This window comes from Artemia franciscana, unplaced genomic scaffold (genome assembly GCF_032884065.1).
Source record: "Artemia franciscana unplaced genomic scaffold, ASM3288406v1 PGA_scaffold_74, whole genome shotgun sequence".
Classification (NCBI taxonomy): domain Eukaryota; kingdom Metazoa; phylum Arthropoda; class Branchiopoda; order Anostraca; family Artemiidae; genus Artemia; species Artemia franciscana.
In genome coordinates, this window is record NW_027062709.1 from 2,129,543 (window position 1) to 2,153,582 (window position 24,040).

General features: G+C 35.6%; 2 protein-coding genes across 3 annotated transcripts in view; one reads left to right on the forward strand and one right to left on the reverse strand.

The window, feature by feature from the left end:
* The window catches only part of LOC136042185 (uncharacterized), a 440,431-nt gene that overhangs the window by 358,949 nt on the left and 57,442 nt on the right, over positions 1–24,040 (reverse strand). The gene's annotated exons all lie outside the window — the stretch shown is intronic.
* Positions 5,319–6,350, forward strand: LOC136042169 (piggyBac transposable element-derived protein 3-like). Its single transcript, XM_065727094.1, has one exon. The coding sequence runs from the start codon at positions 5,319–5,321 to the stop codon at positions 6,348–6,350; it is 1,032 nt and encodes a 343-aa protein (XP_065583166.1).

The following is a 24,040-nucleotide window of genomic DNA, read 5'->3' on the forward strand; positions in this document are numbered from 1 at the left end:
GCTAAGACAAGACACATTTGAGGTATGGAATTCCTTAATGTGAAGCTAAGACAAGAGACATTTTAGGTATGGAATTCCTTAACGTAAAGCTAAGACAAGACACATTTGAGGCATAGAATTCCTTAATGTGAAGCTAAGACAAGAGACATTTTAGGTATGGAATTCCATAATGTGAAGCTAAGGCAAGACACATTTGAGGTATAGAATTCCTTAATGTGAAGCTAAGACAAGGCACATTTGGGGTATGGAATTCCGTAATGTGAAGCTAAGACAAGACATATTAATGTATGGTATTCCTCAATGTTAAACTAAGACAAGACATATTTTGAGGTATAGAATTCCTCAATGTGAAGCTTTCTCACAACAACTGAGAAGTTTGAATGAAGTTAAGATATTTTGAAGCCAAAATTGGAGCTTTTCAAGTCAGGTACGTTCGCAAGAGCTTTTTTAGAAGTAATCATAAAATTAAATTATTTGATAGTTTGAACTAAAGTTCTCAGAAATTCGAGAAAATTTAGGATTTAGGGCAGACCAGTATTGTATTTGTTTTTGTCTCTCTCTCTCTCTCTCTGTATGCCAATGTGTATGAGCAGTGGTTTGCTTGTCTCTGTGTCTGTCTGTGTACATCTTCTTCTGTGGGTGTGTGCGTTTTTCTTGTCTGTCTGTGTGTGTCTGAATCTAATTGTTTGTATGTATTTTGTCACTCTCTCCCTCTGTGTGTGTGTTCGAGCGGCTGTTTGCTTGTCTCTATGTCTCGCTTTGTGTGTTCATGTGTCTCACTCTACTTGTTTGTATGGGTTTTTTTTCTGTCTCTCTCTGTATGCCTATGTGTCTGAGTGGCAGTTTGCTTATTTCTCTGTCTGTCTGTGCGTGTGTTTGACTCGGTGAGCTTGTATGCGTCTCTCTCTATATGTCTCTCTCTCTCTCTCTCTCTCTCTCTCTCTCTCTCTCTCTCTCTCTCTCTCTCTTTGTCTATGTGTCTGAGTGGCTGTCTCTGTGTTTGTCTTTTTATGTTTGTGTGTCTGACTCGTTGTGTTTGTGGGTATTTGTTTGTATCTCTCTCCGCACCTGTGTGTCTGAGCGGATATTTTCTTGTCCTCGTACGGTTTCTCGTTATATCAGGCGAGAGTATCATAAAGTAGTGCAAGATGTTTGATAATATCAGACAAGATTTTGGTAATGTCACGCAAGATTTGGAAATACTTGGTTAAAATCTTTATCAATATCGCAACCTTTTATCATATGGCACCCTTTCAAAAAACAAGTCACTTGACAGGACCAGCTGCTAATAGTCAAAAAATTCTGAGTCCTGAAAATTCTAAGTAAAAAAAAAAAAAAATATCACTACAAACATTATTTTTCGAATAGGAACAATCACGACTAACATACCTATGTCATCTTCATTTCGTATTTCGAAAATATCAAAAATGATTTTTTTTTTTTTTTTTGTTCTAAGTACATTTTATGTCATTTTAAGACATGAAAAAAAAGTTAAACAAATTTAACATGTTTGCATAACAAAAAGTTATGCAAATATATTGCATTAAACAATGCAATATATTTGCACATTAGCCGGTGGGAGGGTAAAACAGCAAAACCTAACCTTACCACCACCACCCCACCATTAATGGGCAAAAATATAGCCTGAACTATACAAGTATAATGTATTCTGTCACCCGTCTTTTGTCTTTGTGGCTATGAAACCAGTTTTCTTAGATCTTACATTCAGCAAACTTCTCGATTATGTTTGTTATATTATAATACACGAGTACCGTTAATTTTGCTAGTTCTGTCATTCTGTCACCTTAGCAAAGCAGACTACTGCAGAACCAACAATCGGGCTTGAGGTAAATATCTCTTCTGTTTGGAAAACTATGGACCAACTTCAAAATTTATTTTGACAACCCTTATGAAACGCAAATTCAATGAAGGTAATCTTTGGAAGCACAAAAACTGAATAAAATGCCATAATATCTGTTATATGCTGAAAGACGGCAACACAGGAAAAGATACAAACTAAATTAATCCACTTCTTTCCTATTTTTCCGTCCCTTATAACATGACCCTCACGTTTTTTAATTCCTTCCCTAGATGATGAAAATTTAGAAACCTGGCAGGAGAACGACCCATTCACAGTGAGATACTAATGGTTCAGGGATTTAGATAGCGCTGTCTTGAGCCAATCAGATTTTTCGTAGAATTTTTTGATTGGCTGAAATATTTACGAAAATTTCAGATTTGCCTGCATTAGCCCTAGTCAAATTTCTTTATTATTGTTAAAATCTTATTTGTTAATAGGGCATAATCTAATTGCCTTCAACAAAATAAAATTCCTAGCCATATATAATCACACATTTTACGTCCTGGCTAGTTTCTTTGTCGCCTTTTTGCAGTTGGCGTGATTGGACGGCTCTTCTATTTTTTTTTTTTTTTAGGATTGGATTTTTATTTCATTTTGAGTATTTAATTTAGTTTACTTAGTTCTTATTTTGCACCAAGGACAGCGAAGCTATGGTCTTGGCTGAATTTTCATTTTACATTTGTCACTAGCTGAAAATATGTCTTTTTTTATTTGTTCCACTTTTTAATCATACTTAGCCAACAGTAAAATACAGGTCTTAGGCGTTATTTTGAGACACAAACATATTTTTAACAAGGGATCTACATGTCTCCTATCAGGAACGCTAGGGGCTAAATTTGAAATTTCCAATGACAACCCTTACGAAACATAAATTCAACCAAGGTAATCCTCAAATACATAAAAAATGGATAATTAATAAAAAATTATTCGAAAAAAAAAGTTCAGAACTGTCCCTATCCTCTCTAACATGTTAGAATATAAAGAAGTTAGATAGAAGTTGATAAAAAGAAGTTGTATACTCGGGAACATAAAAACTCATAAGCATTTAAGGGCAGAAATAGAGGCCCTTAAACAAAGTAAGACGAAAATTTTATCTTTCAAATATCATATTCCCAAAAAGATCAACAAAAATGCACGGTTCAGTTTATGACTGGATTCTACCAAGTGATTAATCTTGTTAGCAACTTCTAATATTATATCTAAATTTCAAATTTCACAGATATTCTGCTCAATTTCAAAATACTCTGCGGGTCCCATGTTCTAAGCACACTCAGATCTTAACTGAAACTTGGGGCAATAGGTAAGCAGCTTCAAAGAAAACTTTAAAAAATAAAACCTACTTCTTGTCCTTGTAAATTCTAATACCCTGTGTTTAAATTTAAATATTTGGATCCCCCCTCTATCCTTGAAGAGGGATGCACACTCCGTAATTTGAATAACTGGGTGGAATGCTTGCCTCTAATGAACGCCGGTGTTAATTTCTTAAAGGTTTGATTACCATAACTTCCACAAAAACATTTAAAGAAATAATTATTGCATTTGATTTTTTTCTTATTTAGTTTTTTATTTAAATAGATTGTAAGCATGCAGAAGGTATTAGGATTTCTAGTTTAGATTTTTAAGGTGGCCTCAGAGCCTCCTGATAAGAGAGTATATAGGCCCAAAAAGCTATATTATTGTCTACACCCCCCCCCCCTATTAACAGAGTTATGCACTTATTAAAATATTTTATGGTCCAGTTATTAACCCTTTCATGCCTGTGGTCACCATACGGATACCGCTCGCCTCCTATTTTTTTTCTCTCGACTCGACAAAGTCACAACCGTGATTTCTTTCCACTAGATAGCGCTTGCTTGACTCTGTCGCTTTTGAATTTATTGTCCCTCAAGGCTTTACCCGAGTGGTCGAGCGAGCGTCCAAGTTTAGACAAAACTTAAAATGTCGAAAAAGAGGAAAGGTGCAGATTTCGACCTCGATGACCTGGACGTTTCTGGTAAGTCCAGAGCCTGATTATGATCTTATTTTGTAGCTAAGAATGCGTTCTTTCGAATGAGATATCATTAGTCTAATTCTGAGCTATAGTTTAGCCGCAAACAAGGTTGCTAACGATCGGTTACCAAATGGTCACGTCAGGCATTCAGTGCCAAACCATACCTAGGCAGATTTGTACAGCAAACGAGGCAGCAAGTCCTTTTTATGATCGGGAATAGGCACATTTTCTTTCTGTTCCTCCTTTTTACTGAAACAAGGGTAAAAAAGCTATTTTGTGGGATGCCTCAGGCAAGTGTTGAGGCCAATGGCCTATTTTATTGCAATATACTATTATTATTGTTATTATTAAGTGATGCACTTACCTTGAATTTCTTTTCAGCTGATCCAAGCACGAGCTCTGACTCCATGAGAGGTCATGGTCCCAAGCCCTTGGAAGAGAGACTGACCAAGGAAAGAAGTAGAAGAGTTACCAAGAAAATGACTGCATAAGAAGCAGCAAGGCTTTTATTCATACCTGATTGTGATTCAGATCTCGATATCTCTTCCGACGACGACGACCCAAACTGGGCACCAGACAATCCAGATCAAGAATTTCAGCCTTTACGTTCTCTCAACTGTTATGGCAATGAAGACGGAAGAGATGAAGAGGATATCGACCACATAGACGACATCCCTTTAGCAATGTTTGGCGGGTTCGAGTTGGACAATGGCGATGACACGGATCAATTCGATTTGCCTCTCCCGGGCTTGAATGATACAACAGCGTCAAACAGTTCTTCAAGCACATCATCAGCACCAGTGTGAGCTTCTTCTGCAATACAGTCAGCAACAGTTACTGCACCTGCTGAACCCTTTGTCCTTACAAGAGCTCAAAAAAATGCTCCTTCCCAAGCAGTGGCCGGTCTAGTAACTCCAACTGATGCTCCTCAGGTCACGGCAAAACCAGTAGCAAAAAAGAAGGTAGCGAAGGAGGCAAAGCAATACAAGTGGATAAAAACGGAGCCCGAACCTCGAAATATTACATGGAAGGGTTCTATGCCACACTATGACGAGGTACAACCGCCCCTTGATCTCTTCCGAATGTTTATCACAGAAGACATTCTTACAAACATTGTGGACCAAACGAATCTGAATGCCATGAGAAAGAAGAATCTTGCTCTGAAACTTTCGCTTGAAGAGCTGCGCAGATTTCTTGGAGTTCAAATGCTTATGAGCATTCTCAAACTTCCGGCTATTAGAATGTACTGGGAGAATGGAATAGGATATTCCCCGGTGGCTGATACCATGAGCAGAGATAGGTTCATCAGCTTGAGGTCTTTTTTCCACATTTGCGATGACACCTTAATGATACCGAAAGGGGAGGTTGGTCATGATAAACTGTTCAAGATCAGAAGACTATACGACGCATTCAGGGAGAATCTGAAAAAAAATAGACCCTGAAGAGATCCAAAGTATTGACGAACAGATGATCCCATTCAAAGGAAGAATTGGATTTCGACAGTACTTGAAGGACAAGCCCCACTCGTGGGGTGTAAAGGTTTTCACGAGAGCTGGCATCAGCGGAATAGTGTATGACATAGAGATATATACAGGAAAAGGAGCTGTTGAAATTTCTGAACTTGGCCAAGGTACTGACGTTGTCCTTCGGCTTGTAGAAAATCTGCCAAGGTTCATGAACTTCAATTTGTTCTTTGATAACTTCTATACTGGCATCGATCTCATTCACAAGCTCCGGGTTGAATATGGCATCGAGTCATGTGGTACAATACGCAGCAACAGAATGAGGGGTGCTGTTCTAGATACCGACGCCAACATGAAGAAGAAAGGACGAGGGTCAGTGGACTTCCGTTTTGAAAGACATTCAGAAGTATCGGTAGTAAAATGGTATGACAACAAACCACTCCATTTGGCTTCTTCATACTGTGCAGTCACTCCAATTGATAAGTGTCAGAGATGGGATGGCACAACACGGAAATACGTCGAAGTTGATCGCCCCCGAATCGTCCGTGACTACAACAAATCAATGGGGGGCGTAGATCTTGCTGACATGTTCCTGGAGCTTTACAGGACTGACGTTCGCTCTAAGAAATGGTATATGAGGATTGTTTACTACTTCTTTGACATGGCTGTGAACAACGCCTGGCTGATACACCGCCGACAGTGTAAGCAGATCAATGTTCAGCACAAGTCTCTGCTGTACTTCAAAATGGACATTGCTCGTGGGTTGGTTCTTACTGGCGTATCTCAAAGTCCTCGAGTTGGAAGACCATTCTTATCAGTGACCAAGCGCAATACGACTACCTCGCGAGACGGGATGCCTTCGGAATCAGTGAGGTTTGACCAGACCTCGCATTTTCCAGATACGACTGAAAAGGGAAGGTGTCGCTATGAGAAGTGCGTTAGGGGTGGAACCAGTCGAATCATGTGTTCGAAGTGCAAAGTTCGACTGTGTTTGAACTCAGATCGCAACTGTTTCACTAGTTTTCACCTAAAATAGTATCTGTATATACCTGACGTGACCATATGGTAACCATTCACATTTTGGATATGGAATGAAATAAAAATTTAAAACAAATAAACCTGTTCTAGTTGAACCTCCAGGATCACTCTCTGCTATTTTCAGAATTTTTACGCAACTCCTTCTTGGTTCAGGTCTGAAAGGGTTAATTTCTCGACACTGACTCGTCACGAGTTTCATTTGATATTAGGCATATATACATAAGCACAAAATTGTCTCGAGGAAGATCACTCATATTTTATAGGAGGAGGGCAACTTAGTAGTAACTGGAAAATAAGAAAATTTCAAACCAATTATAAAAACAGTTAGCCTACACACAAAACTCTTATAATATAGAGATTCAACAGAGAGGGGTCAAGGCACCAAGAGCCTCCCTGGATACAGGCCATATTCAATATATAAAAAAGTATTATATATAGACAAAATTTTATAGCCCTATATACAAAAATAATAAATATAAATATTATAAAACATTGTAATTATATATACATATATATATATATATATATATATATATATATATATATATATATATATATATATATTTATATATATATATATATATATATATATATATATATATATATATATATATATATGTATATATACAATATCTGCATAAAATATTATAATAAATCATAAAATAAAATGTAATATAAAAAACAACTTTGTTAAATATAATAAAATTAAATATTATAAATAACGATAAAATAAAATACATAACTATATATTCAGTATTCATTGCGTAAGATTAGGCTACTAAACTAATTAAGAGGAGACAATGGATAATGACGTACAGCCCTTGCTCATAAATTACTCCATAATTTATAAAATTTATAAGAAGAGTATTGTTTTTTGTCTTTATGCTTGTGTCTTTTTAGAAAATTATTCCTGATTTGGTAAAGACGCTTTCTTTGAATGAAATGCATAATCTACCTAATCCCCCAGTCTATGGGTAGCCCTTACCCTATGCATAAAATAGTGTTTATAGTCAATATTCATTATTTAAAACAAAGATAGTACAGTAAATAAGAGGAGGATGGACAATGACGGACCTTACTATAGATTACATTGTAATTTATCTAGTTCTTACTGTTGATGAAACGATCTTGAACTTTATCGTAAATAGTGAACAAAACAGTAATTAATTACGAAAAACCTGATTCGTTTCGCGTGATGTTGTTGCATTCTTTATTTTTGGCACAGTTTAATGACATTATAATTTAGCATTTTAATTATGGAGAATTAGCTTTCTATTTCGTTAAGCCGGTAAATTGCAAAATGTCTCACAGCTCACTTTAAATTTTAGCAGCTGACATGTGACATCAGAGAAGTTTCGAATTAATTTTTAGCCTTAGTTTGAACCTTACTCATTCAATTGCGGAACAACACAATTATGGAGCGTTAGCTTTCTATTTCGCTAGGCCAGCAAGTTGCAAAATATTTCATAGCTCCCTTTGAGTTTCAGTAGCCGACATTTGTCAACAGAAGGGTTGTGTCTTAATTTCTTAACTTTTTATTTTCCCTAATTGATTTAATCGTTGATGAAACGATCTTGAACTTTATCGTAAATAGTGAACAAAACAGTAATTAATTACGAAAAACCTTATTCGTTTCGCGTGATGTTGTTGCATTCTTTATTTTTGGCACAGTTTAATGCCATTATAATTTAGCATTTTAATTATGGAGAATTAGCTTTCTATTTCGTTAAGCCGGTAAATTGCAAAATGTCTCACAGCTCACTTTAAATTTTAGCAGCTGACATATGACATCAGAGAAGTTTCGAATTAATTTTTAGCCTTAGTTTGAACCTTACTCATTCAATCAAACAGTTCGTGGTAACGAACTGTAGTAAGGAGCGATCCGGCTCAATAGTAACCAAAACTCTTAAAATATTGAATTTTGATATAAATAGCTACATCAAAAGAATCGCATTTTAATGCTGATTTTAAATATATAAGTTTCATCAAGTTTAGTCTTAGCCATCAAAAGTTACGAGCCTGAGAAAATTTGCCTTATTTAGGAAAATAGGGGGAAACACCCCCTAAAAGTCGTAGGATCTTAACGAAAATGACACCATCAGATTCAGCGTATCAGAGAACCCTACTGTAGAAGTTTCAAGCTCCTATCTACAAAAATGTGGAATTTTGCATTTTTTGCCAGAAGACAAATCACGGGTGCGTGTTTATTTGTTTGTTTTTTTGTTTTTTTTTTTTTTTTCCCAGGGGTCATCGTATCGACCAAGTGGTCCTAGAATGTCGCAAGAGGGCTCATTCTAACGGAAATGAAAAGTTCTAGTGCCCTTTTTAAGTGACCAAAAAAATTGGAGGGCATCGAGGCCCCCTCCCACGCTCATTTTTTTCCCAAAGTCAACGGATCAAAATTTTGAGATAGCCATTTTGTTTGGCATAGTCGAAAATCTTAATAACTATGTTTTTGGGGATGACTTACTCCCCCACAGTCCCTGGGGGAGGGGTTGCAAGTTACAAACTTCAACCAGTGTTTACATATAATAATGGTTATTGGGAAGTGTACAGACGTTTTCAGGGGGTTTTTTTTGGTTTTGGGGGTAGGGTTGATGGAGGGGGCTATGTGGGAGGATCTTTCCTTGGAGAAATATGCCATGGTTGAAAAAAATTCAATGAAAAGGGCGCAGGATTTTCTAGCATTACTACAAAAAAAAAAAAACAATGAAAAAATAAACATGAAAACGTTTTTTCAAATGAAAGTAAGGAATAGCATTGAAATTTAAAACAAACAGAGATTATTACGCATATGAAGGGCTCTAAAAATACTTTTGCATAAAGAGCGAGGTATTTAGGAGGAGATAAATACCTCGCTCTTTATGCTAAAATATTTTTAGTGATTTCAACTATTTATTCAACGGCCTATTTGATTCAGGGGTCATTCTTAAAGAATTGGAACAAAACTTACGATTTAGTGTAAAGAGCGAGGTATTAACGAGGGTACAAACCCCCTCGTACACATAATAAAAATATAAGAATATAAAAGTTTGTTACGTAAGTTAATTCTTAAGTTACGTATATTTTTTACTAATAAAAACGTTCATTGAATATTAAAAGTTATAGTAGCCTTTTTAAGTAACCGAAAAATTGGAGGGCAGCTAGGCCTCCTTCCCCACCCCTTATTTCTCAAAATCGTCTGATCAAAACTAAGAGAAAGCCATTTAGCCAAAAAAAAATTAATATACTAATTTCATTTCAATAATTTATGTGCGGAGAGCCAAAATCAAACATGCATTAATTCAAAAACGTTCAGAAATTAAATAAAAAAAACTAGTTTTTTAACTGAAAGTAAGGAGCGACATTAAAACTTAAAACGAACAGAAATTACTCCGTATATGAAATGGGTTGTCCCCTCCGCAGTCCCACGCTCTTTACGCTAAAGTTTTAGTTGTTTTAAAAAGTAGAATTGTGGCAAAGAGTCAAACTTTAGCGTAAAGAGCGTGGGATTGCGGAGGGGACAACCCATTTCATATACGGAGTAATTTCTGTTCGTTTTAAGTTTTAATGTCGCTCCTTACTTTCAGTTAAAAAACTAGTTTTTTTTATTTAATTGCGGAACAACACAATTATGGAGCGTTAGCTTTCTATTTCGCTAGGCCAGCAAGTTGCAAAATATTTCATAGCTCCCTTTGAGTTTCAGTAGCCGACATTTGTCAACAGAAGGGTTGTGTCTTAATTTCTTAACTTTTTATTTTCCCTAATTGATTTATGGAACATTTTAATTACGGAGATTTAGCTTTATATTTCGTTGAGCAGATAAATTGTAAAATATCTCATATCTCCCTTTAGTTTCAGCCGCTGAAATTTGACAACAGAAACAGAGGAGTTTTGAATCAATTTTTAGCCTTTTATTTTTATCTTTGCTAATTGATCTATGGAGCACTTTAGTTACGGAGAGTTAACTTTCTATTTTGTTAAGCTGGCATATTGCAAAATGTCTCATAGCTCCCTTTGAGTTTCAGCAGCTGACATGTGACATCAGAGAGGTCTTGAGTTAAATTTGTATTCTGTTACTTTGATCCTTTCTCATTTAATTACAAAACAGCTGAATTATGGAGCGTTAGCTTTCTATTTCGTTAAGTGGGTAAATTGAAAAATATCTCGAGCTGTCTTTGAGCTTCAGCAGATGAAATTTGACAACAGAGGGGTTTTGAGTCAATTTTTAGCTTTTTATTTTTATCCTTACTCATTTAATTGCGAAACAGCTGAATTATAGAATGCTAGCTTTCTATTTTGTTAAGCGGGTAAATTGCAAAATGTCTCATAACTCCCTTTGAATTCCAGCAGCTGAAGTGTGACATCAGAGAGGTTTTGAATTAAATCTTTAGTCTGTTACTTTGATCCTTTCTCATTTAATTGCAAAACAGCTGAATTATAGAGTATTGGCTTTCTATTGCGTTAAGCGGTAAGTTGAAAAATATTTAATAGCTGCCTTTGAGCTTCAGCAAATGAAATTTGACAACGGAGGGGTTTTGAGTTAATTTTTAGCTTTTATTTTCATCCTTACTCATTTAATTGCGAAACAGCTGAACTATTGAATGCTAGCTTTCTATTTCGTTGAGCAGGTAAGTGGCAAAATATCTCATAGATTCCTTTGAGTTTCAGCAGCTGACATTTGACAACAGAGAAGTTGTTAATTAATTTCTTAGCTTTTTATTTTTGCTAATTGATTATGGAGCATTTTAATTACGGAGAGTTAGCTTTCTATTTCGTTAAGCAGGTAAATTGCAAAATATCTCATAGCTCTCTTTAGATTTAGCAGCTGACAATTGACGACAGAGGGGCTTGAATTAATTTTTTGCCTTTTATTTTTATCTTTTCTAATTATTTATGGAACATTTTAGTTACGGAGAGTTAGCTTTCTATTTTGTTAAGCTGGCATATTGCAAAATTTCTCATAGCTCCCTTTGAGTTTCAGCAGCTGACATGTGACATCAGAGAGGTCTTGAGTTAAATTTGTATTCTGTTACTTTGATCCTTTCTCAATTAATTGCACAACAGCTGAATTATAGAGTGTTAGCTTTCTGTTCCATTAAGTGGGTGGATTGAAAAATATCTCATAGCTGCCTTTGAGCTTCAGCAGATGACATTTGATAACAGAGGGGTTTTGAGTTAATTTTTAGCTTTTTTTATCCTTACTTATTTAATTAAGAAACAGCAGAATTACAAAATGCTAGCTCTCTATTTCGTTAAGCGGGTAAATGGCTAAATATCTCATAGATCCCTTTGAGCTTCAGCAGATGACATTTGACAACAGAAAGGTTTGGTTTTGTGTTAATTTTTAGTCTTTCACTTTGATCCTTACTTATTGAATTTCGAAACAGCTGAATCATAGAGTGCTAGCTTTCTATTTTGTCAAGCGGGTAAATTGCAAAACATCTCACAGCTCTCTTTAGCAGCTGAAATTTGACAACAGGCAGGTTTTGAGTTAACTTTTAGCCTTTTATTTTGGTCCTTACTCATTGATTTGTGGAGCATTTTAATTACGGAGAATAAGCTTTCTATTTCGTTAAGTTGATATATTCCTAAATGTCTCACAGTTTCCTTGAAACTTCAGCAGTAGACATGTGACGTCTGAGAAGTTTTGAATTAGTATCTAAGTCTTTAAATTTTTTTCTTTACTCATTTAATTGTGAGGCATTTTAATAACAATGAAACAACGATCATTGTTATGTCAAGCCGGTATATAGTAATAAGTCTCACAGCTCCCTATCGGCACCTGACACGTGACACCAGAGATGTTTATGAAATAATTTTTTAGCTTTTTAGTTTCATTTTTTTCTCTCGAGATTCTTAAAAGGTTGGAAGATAATAAAAAAAATGCGTTTTTATCTCTCAACATTAGCCTGTTTTATTCTTCGAAAATGAATAGTACCTATAGTGCAGTTCCAGTTGAAACAAATCCCCCTTCTACTTCAATCTATAAAACCTTTCACAGGGAAGCTAAAAAATTCAGTATTAAAAGCCCTTTTTGAAGTTTCAACCTCTAAATATTTTAAAGTTTATTATTTTTCTTATCAGAGACAAGTTTCCATTGAGATGCAAAATAACGTAACTAAATAATGACCGTTTTTTTAATTTGAACCCTTCATTGTTTTTCTAATCATACCATATTTTGTTTTATTGTATATAAAAAAAAACAGGCTATAAGTCTTAAAATAAAATACTTTCGGTTGCAAGTTTTCCTGGTGAAATTAAATTAGTGGAGCGTGTGAAAGAAGTTTTGAGCTTAAAATCTACTATATGTCCCTTTTTTACCATATTGCAACAATAAAAATAATAATTGAAAAACAACTTTATTACGAGCCCAACAAAGTCACTAAATGATATGCATCGCAAAAAAAAAACATTGCAAATATTAATCTTTTCCCCTCAACTTCCTCCAAATCAACAAGCTTTAAATTGCTATTTTTTCTTCCCCCATCAGTAGCACATTTATAGACCAGAATGATTGTCTTCTTTAAAGCCACTTGTCCCTAATTTTGTTAAAACAGAATTTATTATTTATGGAAGATCAAATCAAAAGTTGAAAAATATTTCTCTGAATGAAATTACCATTGATACTATTCATGAAATCAAAAGAGTATACACAGCAAAATATTTAGGTATCGTTTTTGACCCTACCATGAATTTTAAAACACATATTTCGTTGTTGAGATTAGAATTATCAAGATATATAGGTTTGCTCCACCGACTAAAATTTTTATTCTCATATAAGGTTCTAAGAATCCTATATTTTTGCCTAATTGATGCACAAATCCAATATTGCTCAGCTATATTTTTGCTGACTTTTAAATCACATATTAAACCACTACAAACCCTGCAAAACAAAGCTATTCGAATTCTAGATAAGTTTCTACAACACCCGAGGAGTACAGATATCCACTCTGAAACACGTACCTCTTACCTGTTTCTAGACATAATGACTCTCACACAGAAATCTCATCTCCTATTATCTAGTTGGTTTTTTAAGATTCAACATGTACATAATTTCTTTTTTTACCAGAATTTACTGTCCAAACATCAAAATTCACTGACAACTAGATGTGTTCACCCATACAAACTTCCTCTGGTGAAAAATGAAAGATCCCGTTTCAACCTCCGGTATATGATCCCATCAATAGCCAACAAATATTCATTAAATAAATTTGTTGAGTTACCAAAAGGATCTTTCAAGAGACGATTAAAAAGTCATATAATGGAATCTGCTTGCAAGAACGGTTGGTAAAAATTTTTAATTCTTAATTTTATTTTGGCCTCACTCCACTTACTCCACCTTAAATACTCTCATTAAAGATACTCTTTTTTTTATTTATTGATGAAATAGTGGTTCATTTTTCATTTGTTCTGTATCAATGAGGATTGTTAAATTTTGTTTATATGTCTTGCCCAGTAGTCGAGCTTGTCTCTCCATTTGGGCAAGTTGAAGATTTTGATGAATATGAATTTTTGAATAAATGAATCTGAATCTGAATCATGTACGCGATCTCCGGGAACTCAAAGATATCACCCTAAACTAAAGAAGAAGATAATCTTAAATGAGAATGCTGCTAGCACTCTGTGGGAGTGTGGATCACAACCTCAACTCCTAAATGACACATAAGACAAGAGTTATCCGTACCTGAGGCTGGCCTTCTTGTTTCATAAGCCTTTTATTTATTTTTTAGTTCTAGACGATTCACTCGAATTTTTAGCCAAGTTCATAATGTTTACATCGTTGCATCTAATTTGAATATTATTCCAAACCAATACTGTTTTTTTTTTTTTTTTTTAACTTGGGAACAAAACTCCTGACGTCCTCGATTTTCTTACTGCCTAGGTTCGAATTGGGATTTCATGGTGTTTTGTTCTACTCAGAAAACAATCCAGATTGATTTTTTGGAGTTCCTAGTCTCTCATTCCAAATATTTGACAGTCCTGTCCTATCTAGTATTGTCTGTTTTAGGGCCGGACTTAAAGCTTTGACACTTCTAGACCCAAGCATTTTTGCCGCTCCGTTTTTGCGAGATCTTTGGAAAAATTCCCAAAAATTCGGGGATAAGGGAAGCACTGAACAGATCGCAACTGATGAGCCAAAAGTAATAAAAGAGAGAGGTGATACCCAACTCTCAGCTGCCATTCTTGAAAGACAGCTGACATCTTGTAAGTGGCCACAGATTTCCTGTGCTATTTTGTCCAGGCTGTCCAGGCTGCAGTTAAGAGAGTTTTCCTTGCAAAAGAATAGAATGTTTGTATGTATATGTATGAAGCTTATACGTTTGTATGTAGTACTAAGTAGAGTAGAGAAGACTGCCACCTGCTGCCAACAAACCCTCTGGGGCTTTCTTAACAGGTGCTGCAAAGTGTTTTGTATACATTTTAAAAATAAAATTTATCTTATCTTATCTTTTTAAAATGTCTTTTCTATGGGCAGTGCATAGGCAGCGCAGTGGTGGGGTACCCCTGGCACTTTGACGATAAATCATATCAGCCCAGTTTTTATTAAGAAAAAAAAATTAGGCAGTGATAATTTATTGTGCCCCTAGGCCAGGGCCAACTGGGCCTATTTGTGGATCTGGTCCTGGTGACAATATTTATCGCTTATATCATAGTATTTCCAAAGAAGTCCCATTTTTTAACCCATCTTCTGGCAGGCTTATAGCTTTTAGTCCGCTCCGTATCATTTAACACCAGTCTACGCCAGTCTAAGCGCAACTCAAGGCACATCTTATAGCCTGATTATAAGTGTTGTTACACGGAGAATGATCATTTTTTTTTTTTTTTTGCGGTGATATTTATTTCAACCGTATTGCTTGGCCATGTTTCAACAACTCCGTAATGTATTGTACGTAGCAGTTTAGAATCAAAATGCAATTATGTACCTTTAAATCAGTTATCCGTGGAAGAATTGAGTTACGTGAATTGTTGGATAAACTGCGTTCGCTCTCTTTCCCGTACCATTTGGTGACAATATTGCTCCTAAATGTTTAAGTCTTTCACTTTCTTTTTAATGTTCACCCTTATAGTAAAATTAAGAGTTTTGGTTGTCTTTAATTGTATGTTGTGGATTCCTTTCAAAACAACTATCTTTGTCTTTTTAATACTCTACCAGCTTCTTTACGATTAAATAAATTTCCTGAATGTTCAACAGAATCTGGCACACCTCTGGAGACTCGCCTATTAGCGCCGTTACAAAAAGAAAATTAGCAACGGTAAAGTAGGGTTTCCTAAAGAAACCGTCGGTACCTGTTACCTTCTAAAATAATCAGACATACCCGTATCATTAATATACAGTGTAACAATCTGGGTGAAATACTATTATTGTGTTTAACATCACATCTAATTTAACGATGACGATAGGCCTTTATCTAAAACCATCACTATAAGTATTGTCCCTCCATAGGGTCGTATCCAGGATTTTTTTCGGGGGGAGGGGGTTAAAAAAGGACTTTTTATGGGGGAGTTTTATAAAAAAAACACATGAAAAAATTGTTTATATTCCATTATTAACGTTTTTACAAGTCAGACAAAGATTGGGGGAGACAAACCCCCTAGCACCCCTGGATATGGCCTTGTCACTAACTACACATCAGCTATCTATGTAACGAAAAGATTGTAGGCCTACATTCCAGAAATTCTAAACATTTAGAGTATCTAAATGTCTAAAAAGGCTATGCACAGCCATGTGGTTTTTGTTGGTGATAGTGGTGATAGTCATACTAGGCTGTTCCTCATGATTATGTGGCATAAACTATACATCAAAGCATACAGCTCTTTAGAAATTTTTCACAACAATATCAAAAGCTTGATTTCGTCAAGCTTTCTTCAAAACTACCAGGGTGGGTCCTCAACTTAAAGATTACAAAAATGTACAGCCATGCTTTAACTTACCATATTTTTATACAAGTGCCTGATTGGGTAATACCCTATTTTTACCGTTTTATTCTTTCGAAATCCTACCTCTTCCTGGCTCAAAATCATTTAATTTTCTAACCATTCCGTTAAACTAAAATCTAATATTTTTTTAATGTTTTAGTTTGACGTTTTGCAAATGATATTTGGGCATAATCAGGTGATCCAATTAGGGGGACAGAGGGCAATTGTCCTCCTTCTAGACTTCGAAAATACCGTCTTATTTCTATTTCATAGCAATTTTCTGTTTTAACTATGTGCTATATTAAAGCAGCGAGACGGGCAAACTGGTCGCTTTATTTGTCACCCTTGTGCTCCGTTTTTTCACAACTATTAAATAGCACTGTACTCCTAAAATTCCTAAAAATGGTGTCATATCGATACATGAAGTGCACCGTTAAAACTGCCTTGTCCGAAAAATTGGCTTGACCAACAAGTAAAATCTTTGGTTTTAAAAACCAGGAAGTGGCTGTCACCACAATATTCTGTATCGAAAGCATCTTTTTTTTTCCGTTTCTCCTTCTTCCCAGCTAGCGGGGCACTAGAGCATCATAGAGAGCACTTTAATGGCTCATTTTAAAAGAAATTGTTAAAAGTTGATATTAAAATATAAAAAATGAAATAATTTTAATCATTGTCGCAGTGGTAGCTGCAACCTAGCAGATCATGGCATGGCTGCGGCCATAAAAAGATCTATAATTACTCCCTGTTTTGGCATATTTATTCTATGTTGTTCTGTTTTTTTATTGTCAATTGAAAACTCGAAAACAATCCTTGCCCTGCCCTAAATTTTCCTGAATCAGTGCCACTGGGCATAATTAGGGCATAGTAATAATTAATAGCTATTCTTTAATTGATCCAATTGTACACAAGCGTGTTAAGGAGTAACACCATATCTTTCGCGGTTTTTACTTTCGAGACCCTGCCTGTTACTTACCCTCCCTGTCCCTCCTCCCTGTCCCTGTCTGCCGTTAATTTTCTAACCAATCTGTTAAACTAGAATCTAATATTCTGTTTAATATTTTAGTAAGACTGCATTAAGAATATTTGGACATCAGTCAGGTTGGTATCCTTTTTTAATTGGCAAAAACAACGATGTTTTCCACATCCATGGCCATTCCCCAGAAGTTGGAACTAAAAAAAAAAAAAAAATATAAGGAAAAGCAGCATAAATATACGTAGAAATTCTTTTGAAATCTTCGTTGGGACTCCATCAATACTTGGAGCGCGTTATCTCCTTTATCACTTATTTTACGTCAATTTGTTTTTTCGCTACCGGTTTTTGCCAATCGGAGTTATGTCCACTCAGCGGGTGAGCTCTGCGTAATCAGGATTCAAACAAATTACCTTGCTGGTCCGTGTAATCATGTCATTGTATATGCCAGCCACGTGTCGAGATAAGTTACTTTTGGCTGGGATACAGAGGAATTTCGTTTTACCTATCTCCAAAAGAACTTTTTGTCGCTCTCTTTATTAAAATGGGCTAACTCTTCCTTACTTTTTTGAACAGATTTCTTCTTTTCCATTTTAAAAGCTGTTTATAGTCCCTATGCAAGAATTATAAACATTTTAACTAGTCTAACTCCATTTTCCTTATTCAAATCTACCTATCTATTTCTTGAGTTACTTCTAATTTCGATTTTCTTACTCTGTATAGAGAAAATTGAAGGTTATGTCCTAATAAATAAAACATTTCCTGTAATTTTTTTTCTCTCTCTCTTGTTGGAATAAGATTAGTGTCAGAAATGTAACAGCTTTCGGAGACTTCATTTTTATTAGGCTATTTTAAGATAACTTTAAAGACGTTTACTTGAAGCTTATACTGTTTTGAAGTTTTTTTATTAGCAGGTATACGCACAGTTTTTGTTCCAGAATTTTTCTATTATAATGCTAAATTTTGAAAGAAGACGGTTATGTTTTGCTAAGCGAAAACGACTGAGGACAACGCTGTCTTAATACTGGCTGGCACCTCTATTTGAAATGATGACTTTCTGGTGTCCCTCTCTCTCTAAAATTCAAAAAAAACCTAACCGGAACAGCTCAAATCAATTTATACCACTACTATTAATAACAACTCACCACAGCACCAAGCCGCCTGAGGTCAACACAGTTACGCACGCTCCTCCTCCATCCAAATCTATTCAGAGCCTCCGTCTTTACACCCTCCCAAGAAGTTTCAATTTCCTTTAAATCTTTCTTTATGACATCATTCCCCCCGGACGAGGACAAACTGGTTTCCATTTAGCCCTAGACGGTTGGCCGAAAAGGACAATCTTCGACAATATGTCATCCTTCATCCGCAGAACGTGCCCTAATCATCTCAACCTTTCTTTCATTATAGCCCAAGAAAGAGGGATTGAACTACACTTTTCGTATAGCCTACTGTTTAAAATACGATCAGTCAGCCGGGTGCCCAGAACAATCCGTAGTCAATTTTTCTGGAAAACATCTTGTAAATTTTTATTCGCTTTTCGGAGCGCCCATGCTTCAGAGCCATATTTGACCACTGTCATCGCTGTACCTTCGAAGACTAGAAGATTCTAACCTTCGTTTGCAGACTTTTCTTCCTATTCTTCCAAACTTTTTTTTTTAATTGTAAAAAAAAACACCCTGAGCCTTGGCTATTCTACTTTTAACATCTTCACTGTTCACACCTTCTTTACTAAGAATACTACAAAGGTAAGTGAAGCTACCCACCTGATCAATCTTTTCGTTACCCAACGTCACCTTTTCATTTTCACTTATTCCTAGTCTTAGTAACTTAGTCTTCTTAACATTAGTTTTCAAACCTATTTTAGCACCCTGAACTCACAAAACCTCTAAAAATTGATTCATTTTGCTCACACTTTCATCTAGAATGCTTATCGTCAGCACATCGTCAGCACAATCTAAGTCCAGTAGAGATTTTCCTCCCCATTTGATTCCGTGGTCTTCCATTGCCTTTCCTGTGCTCCTTAAGACGAAGTCCATCAACATGATCCAAATAAAGGAAAATAGAGCACAACCCTGCTTAACTCCTGCTTAACTACAAAACCAGCTGCTCACATCATTTCCTACCTTAACCGCAGCGGAATTATTCTCGTATATAGCACTAATCACTTTAATATATTTGTCTGGTATACCATATAAGGATTATACCTTTGCTAAAGCTCTTCTATCAACAAAACTGAACGCTTGCTCATAATCTATAAAACTGAGGACCAAAGGTGTTTGACAACTAAGGCACTTCTCAATTATTAACGTTCTGCGGTGGTGTTCTGCGTCACCATGCAGTTTAGCCCATTACTGGGAGAAGGTTTGTAACTCATGGAACCTGTAGACATGCCGGTGGGCCCTGTTGAGTGTACCTTTGAGGGGATTTCTTCCTCCCTCACCTGTATTTATGGCCCTGGGCAAGGATGCCCATATTTCTATTATGGACTCCCAGGGACAAGGTCCGCCTTGGTACGTGCCTCCTATAGAAATACGCTACACTATCTGTAGGATGCTCCCCTATCGCCACCTGGGGACACGCTGAGTGGCCTGGGGGACGCTCTTAAAGAGCAGAAGACTCAGTTTAGTGGCCCTATTACTCCTGTTACTGACCAGCATATATGGCATAAATGCTGAATTTCAATCCGAGACAGTTGACCACATACTTAATCTTTACCAGTGCATAAACAAGAAACTTTTATTGTGTCGAAACCCAATTTTTCCCGTCTAAGAGACAAATTTTTCCCTCTGCCAAAAAAATAAATCCCACAGACAAAATAGAGTTTTAGTAGAACGATAACTTAGTGTATGCTGAAGAGAGCTTTTAGAGACCTTCCTCTTAAATGAAATAATATTTTAAAGTTAGAAATGATATTTGTTATCAGAAATGATTTGTATCATTTTTGGAAATTGTATTGGATATTTAAGGTAACGTTAAAGACGTTGCTTATGTATTATACCGCCAACACTCAAGTTTACGCTGTGTGAAACTAAAAAACAAACCGGTTTTATCTGTTTATATTAAGAAACAATTAGCTTACGCTCAGTGGAAAGTAAGTGGAGGGTGACAGAATACATTGGAAACATATAATTTGTGCTATATATTTGCACATTAGGGATGGGAGTTAGGTTAGGTTACTTCCACCCCCCTAATGTACAAATATATAGCCCAAATTTGTTCCTAAAGTATTATATTTTCATTGTGTTTTAGTATTTTTCATTAAGATTAACATAACTTCACTTCTTGAGTGTTGGCGGTGTATACATAAGTACCATACATCCTTCTGTGACCTCTAATTTTTGGAAGAATTTATGCCAGCCGGCAGACAGGGCTAGTTCCACATTTTTCTGCTTTAAAGCTAATTTCTGAAAGAATGCGCTGAATTCCGTCCAGCCAAATGACCAGGAAATATCGCTACGTCAATTCTTGCTGGCAAGTCTGTTTGACAGCAAGATCCTTTGAGGTTTTTCTAAACAAAAATTTCCCCCCCAAAAAAAGACAGATACTTATGCCTATAGTTAATTCTACGAATGTACAAACAAGATGCTTTTATTGATTCCGAACCCAATTTTTCGGGCAGAAGAAACACATCCAATAGCCAAAGTGGAATTCTACTTATACCATAGCTCAGAGTTTGCTAAAAGAGAACTTGTACAATTCTTTTTAATAAGAGAAATAACAGTGTAAGTTATAAATGATTTTTGTTGTCAGAAAGGATTTAGACTTATACGCTTTCGGTAAATTCATTCGTTATTTTAAGACAAAGTTTCATAATGTCTCTATGAAGTCTATACTATACTATTCTGAAAATATTTCCGTTAGAAGTTACTGTGTTAATTCCAAAACCCTCCAATTGTAGAACAAAGTTCTGAAAGAAGATGGCGAATTGTATCAAACAAACAATAACCAGGTGATTTGTCTGAATTCCCTCTGCTCCTGATGTTCCCTCCGAGACGAGTTCCCTTACGACGAGCGTGTAGCTCTACTTTGCACAAAAGGGAATATGTACTTATTTGTATCATTCGGCTTATTAATTTAGAGCAATCTATTAACCATAGAATTCATAGAATTCTGATATTACTTAGATTTTTGAAAACACCAAAAAAAATTTTATGTAATTAGGTATATCAATAAAAATGAATCTAAGCGATGAAATAATAGCACAATTTTTTGTCTTACGTCGGAACGTTAGAACCCTATGACTGCATAAGAATAAAGTTCCTAAAACTTGCTATGTCAACATGAGCCTGAAAGTATCGTTAAAAACGTCTATCTGAAGCCTAAGCTATTTTGGAACTGTATCTATCCATAGAGGATGTAGGGGCTGGATATATTTATCTTAAAAAAAATCAAAGATTAAATTTACAGTCAGAACAAAGCTTCACCTGCAGAAAAGAGTAATATAAGCTAAATGCAGTGAATTATCCAAAGGTAAATGTTCTCGAAAAAAAGAGGAAAGACGAGAAAGGGAGAGAGAGAGGAATGTGAAAGACAGGAAATTAGGGAGAGAGAGAGAGAGAGAGAGAGGAAAATGCCTAACAGAAACAAGTTATAACTGTTTCTGCCTAACAGATAACTGAAGTTAAAATTTAAAACATAGAATAAAAATGTTTGATTACACCATAATCAAGGCTGGGGAGTAGTTTATATGGATTTCCTGTTTGAAAAAGAAATATATAGAATTGATGATAGTTACCGTTATATTGGCGATATTTAAAAAAAAAGATATAATTTGAAAACAAAAATACCGATCTATTAGTTTTTAAAAAGGCAATCCATAACAACCAGCTTCGAGCAAATGATTTAAAAGGACATTTGGTGGCAATAATTATCCGAATGTAGGGTATCAAAATATCACAACTTGGCATGCAGTCACACTCCTTTACTCCCAAGGAGGTTTTGCGAGTTTCCTTTAGCACGGTCTGTTCTTGTTATCAGTAAACTGCAGAAGTCTACGGATATCGTAGCTATTATTGGGAAACCAGATAGATGGGGGAATGGTTTTAAAATATGGTAATTCGGAGGATTTTATCCACTCTACGAATCAAAAAATAACTGTGGATGATGGGAAAAGTCGCAAGGTCTCTTCAAGTACCCCCCCCCCCCCCCCATCATCTCTAAATAAGGCACTGGTTGAGTCCAAACAAAAATTCATGGTAATTTTCCGAAATTTTGACATCAGAAAGAAAAGGACGAAGAAGTTATCCGGATTTTAATGCGAAATTATATTTTATATCTAATACGAGAAAACAGCCCTTTAAAAGGAAAAGGAAATTGTACATCGAAAGCCTGCTGATTTCCTGACTATTTTTGTGAAATCAAACAGATGGGGGAATAGTGTCAAAGCATGTTAATTCGGAGGATTTTATCAACTCTATAAATCACTAATGACTGTAAATGAGGAGAGAGTCTCGAGGACTCTTGATTTAATCCCCCAAGTAAGGTACTTGCCGAGTTTAAGATAAAAAATTATGGAAGTTTTCCAACTTTTTTTCATTTGAAAGAAAGGAAACAGGAAACTAGTCGGAATTAAGGCAAAGTCAAATTTATATAATTATATCAAATAATGGAAAGCAGCTCTCTAGTAGGAAAAAAAAACAATACTTGTACCTAGAAGTGAAACCTGATAGACAATGAAACAGTTTCAAAATAGCTGAATTCATAGGAATCACTCTATCAATAAAAAAAAAACATTGTAGATAAAAGAATATCTCCAGAAGGCTCTTTATCTTCCATAGGATCTCTAAATAAGGTCCCGATTGAGTATAAAGATATAATAATATGGAAAATATCCGCAATTATTTCATTTCGAAGAAAATGAAGAGTGAATTAGGTGGACTTCAAAATTGAGAAATGTAAGCAGAGTTCAAGGAGGGGAAGAGTCTTTAAGTAACCAGGGGCTTAAGTGCAGGATTGGTTCTCGGTTCCACTCCATCTGGGTACTGGTCTGTACTAATGACTAATCTTCCCTTGAATCGTTTTGTTTATCATTAGCTTTAAACAGGGACAGATCTGAAGCAATCTTTCGAGAGAGGACCCAATTCGACAAGGGCACAAATAATCAAAACCTTGGGAGGGGGGGGCAATGTAACAAGGGGACCAATAATTAACCAAATTGACAAACTTATTTTAAAAAAAGAGTGAACTGAAAATAAACAAGAAATAAGGGCACCAAAAGTCGTGGAGGGGTCCCCAGTTCCCCACTGGATCTGGCAATGGCCAAGTATTTTTTAATAACAAGTACATAGTTCAGTTGTTTATCCCCAGTCCCACAAGTTATGCTCTCTGTTCTCTGTAATAAGAATTTCTTTTATTTTGATGGATTACGATGGTCAGTTAATAACTTTTATCACCAAAGTTCAGCTTTAGCCTAAAGAGTTGATACGGAGTAAGACACATACTCTTTGAAAAAAATAGGTGTCTTACACCAAATTACACCAAAGTCTTTGATATACACGCAAAATCCACACACCCAACGCAAAAAGTTTCATGAGAGCAATTGTCCGTCATTGAAAAATAAATAAAGTATTATTAAAATCAATAATCTTTTCAAAAGATTATTTCATTCTCATCGCCAATAGAATGGGTGCAGCAGCGAGAGGTTTCGGAATGTGACCCGCCTCTTTCCCTTTTTAGAAAAAAAATTCCCAATTTTATCCTTATTAGAAAATCCATATAGAATAGCTTTTATCATTAGTATCTTTGGCCCAGCGATTTACGGTTGTAGCTTTCAAACAACTTAAAGACAAAATTTCCAGGGAAGTAATTAGCCCATCTTC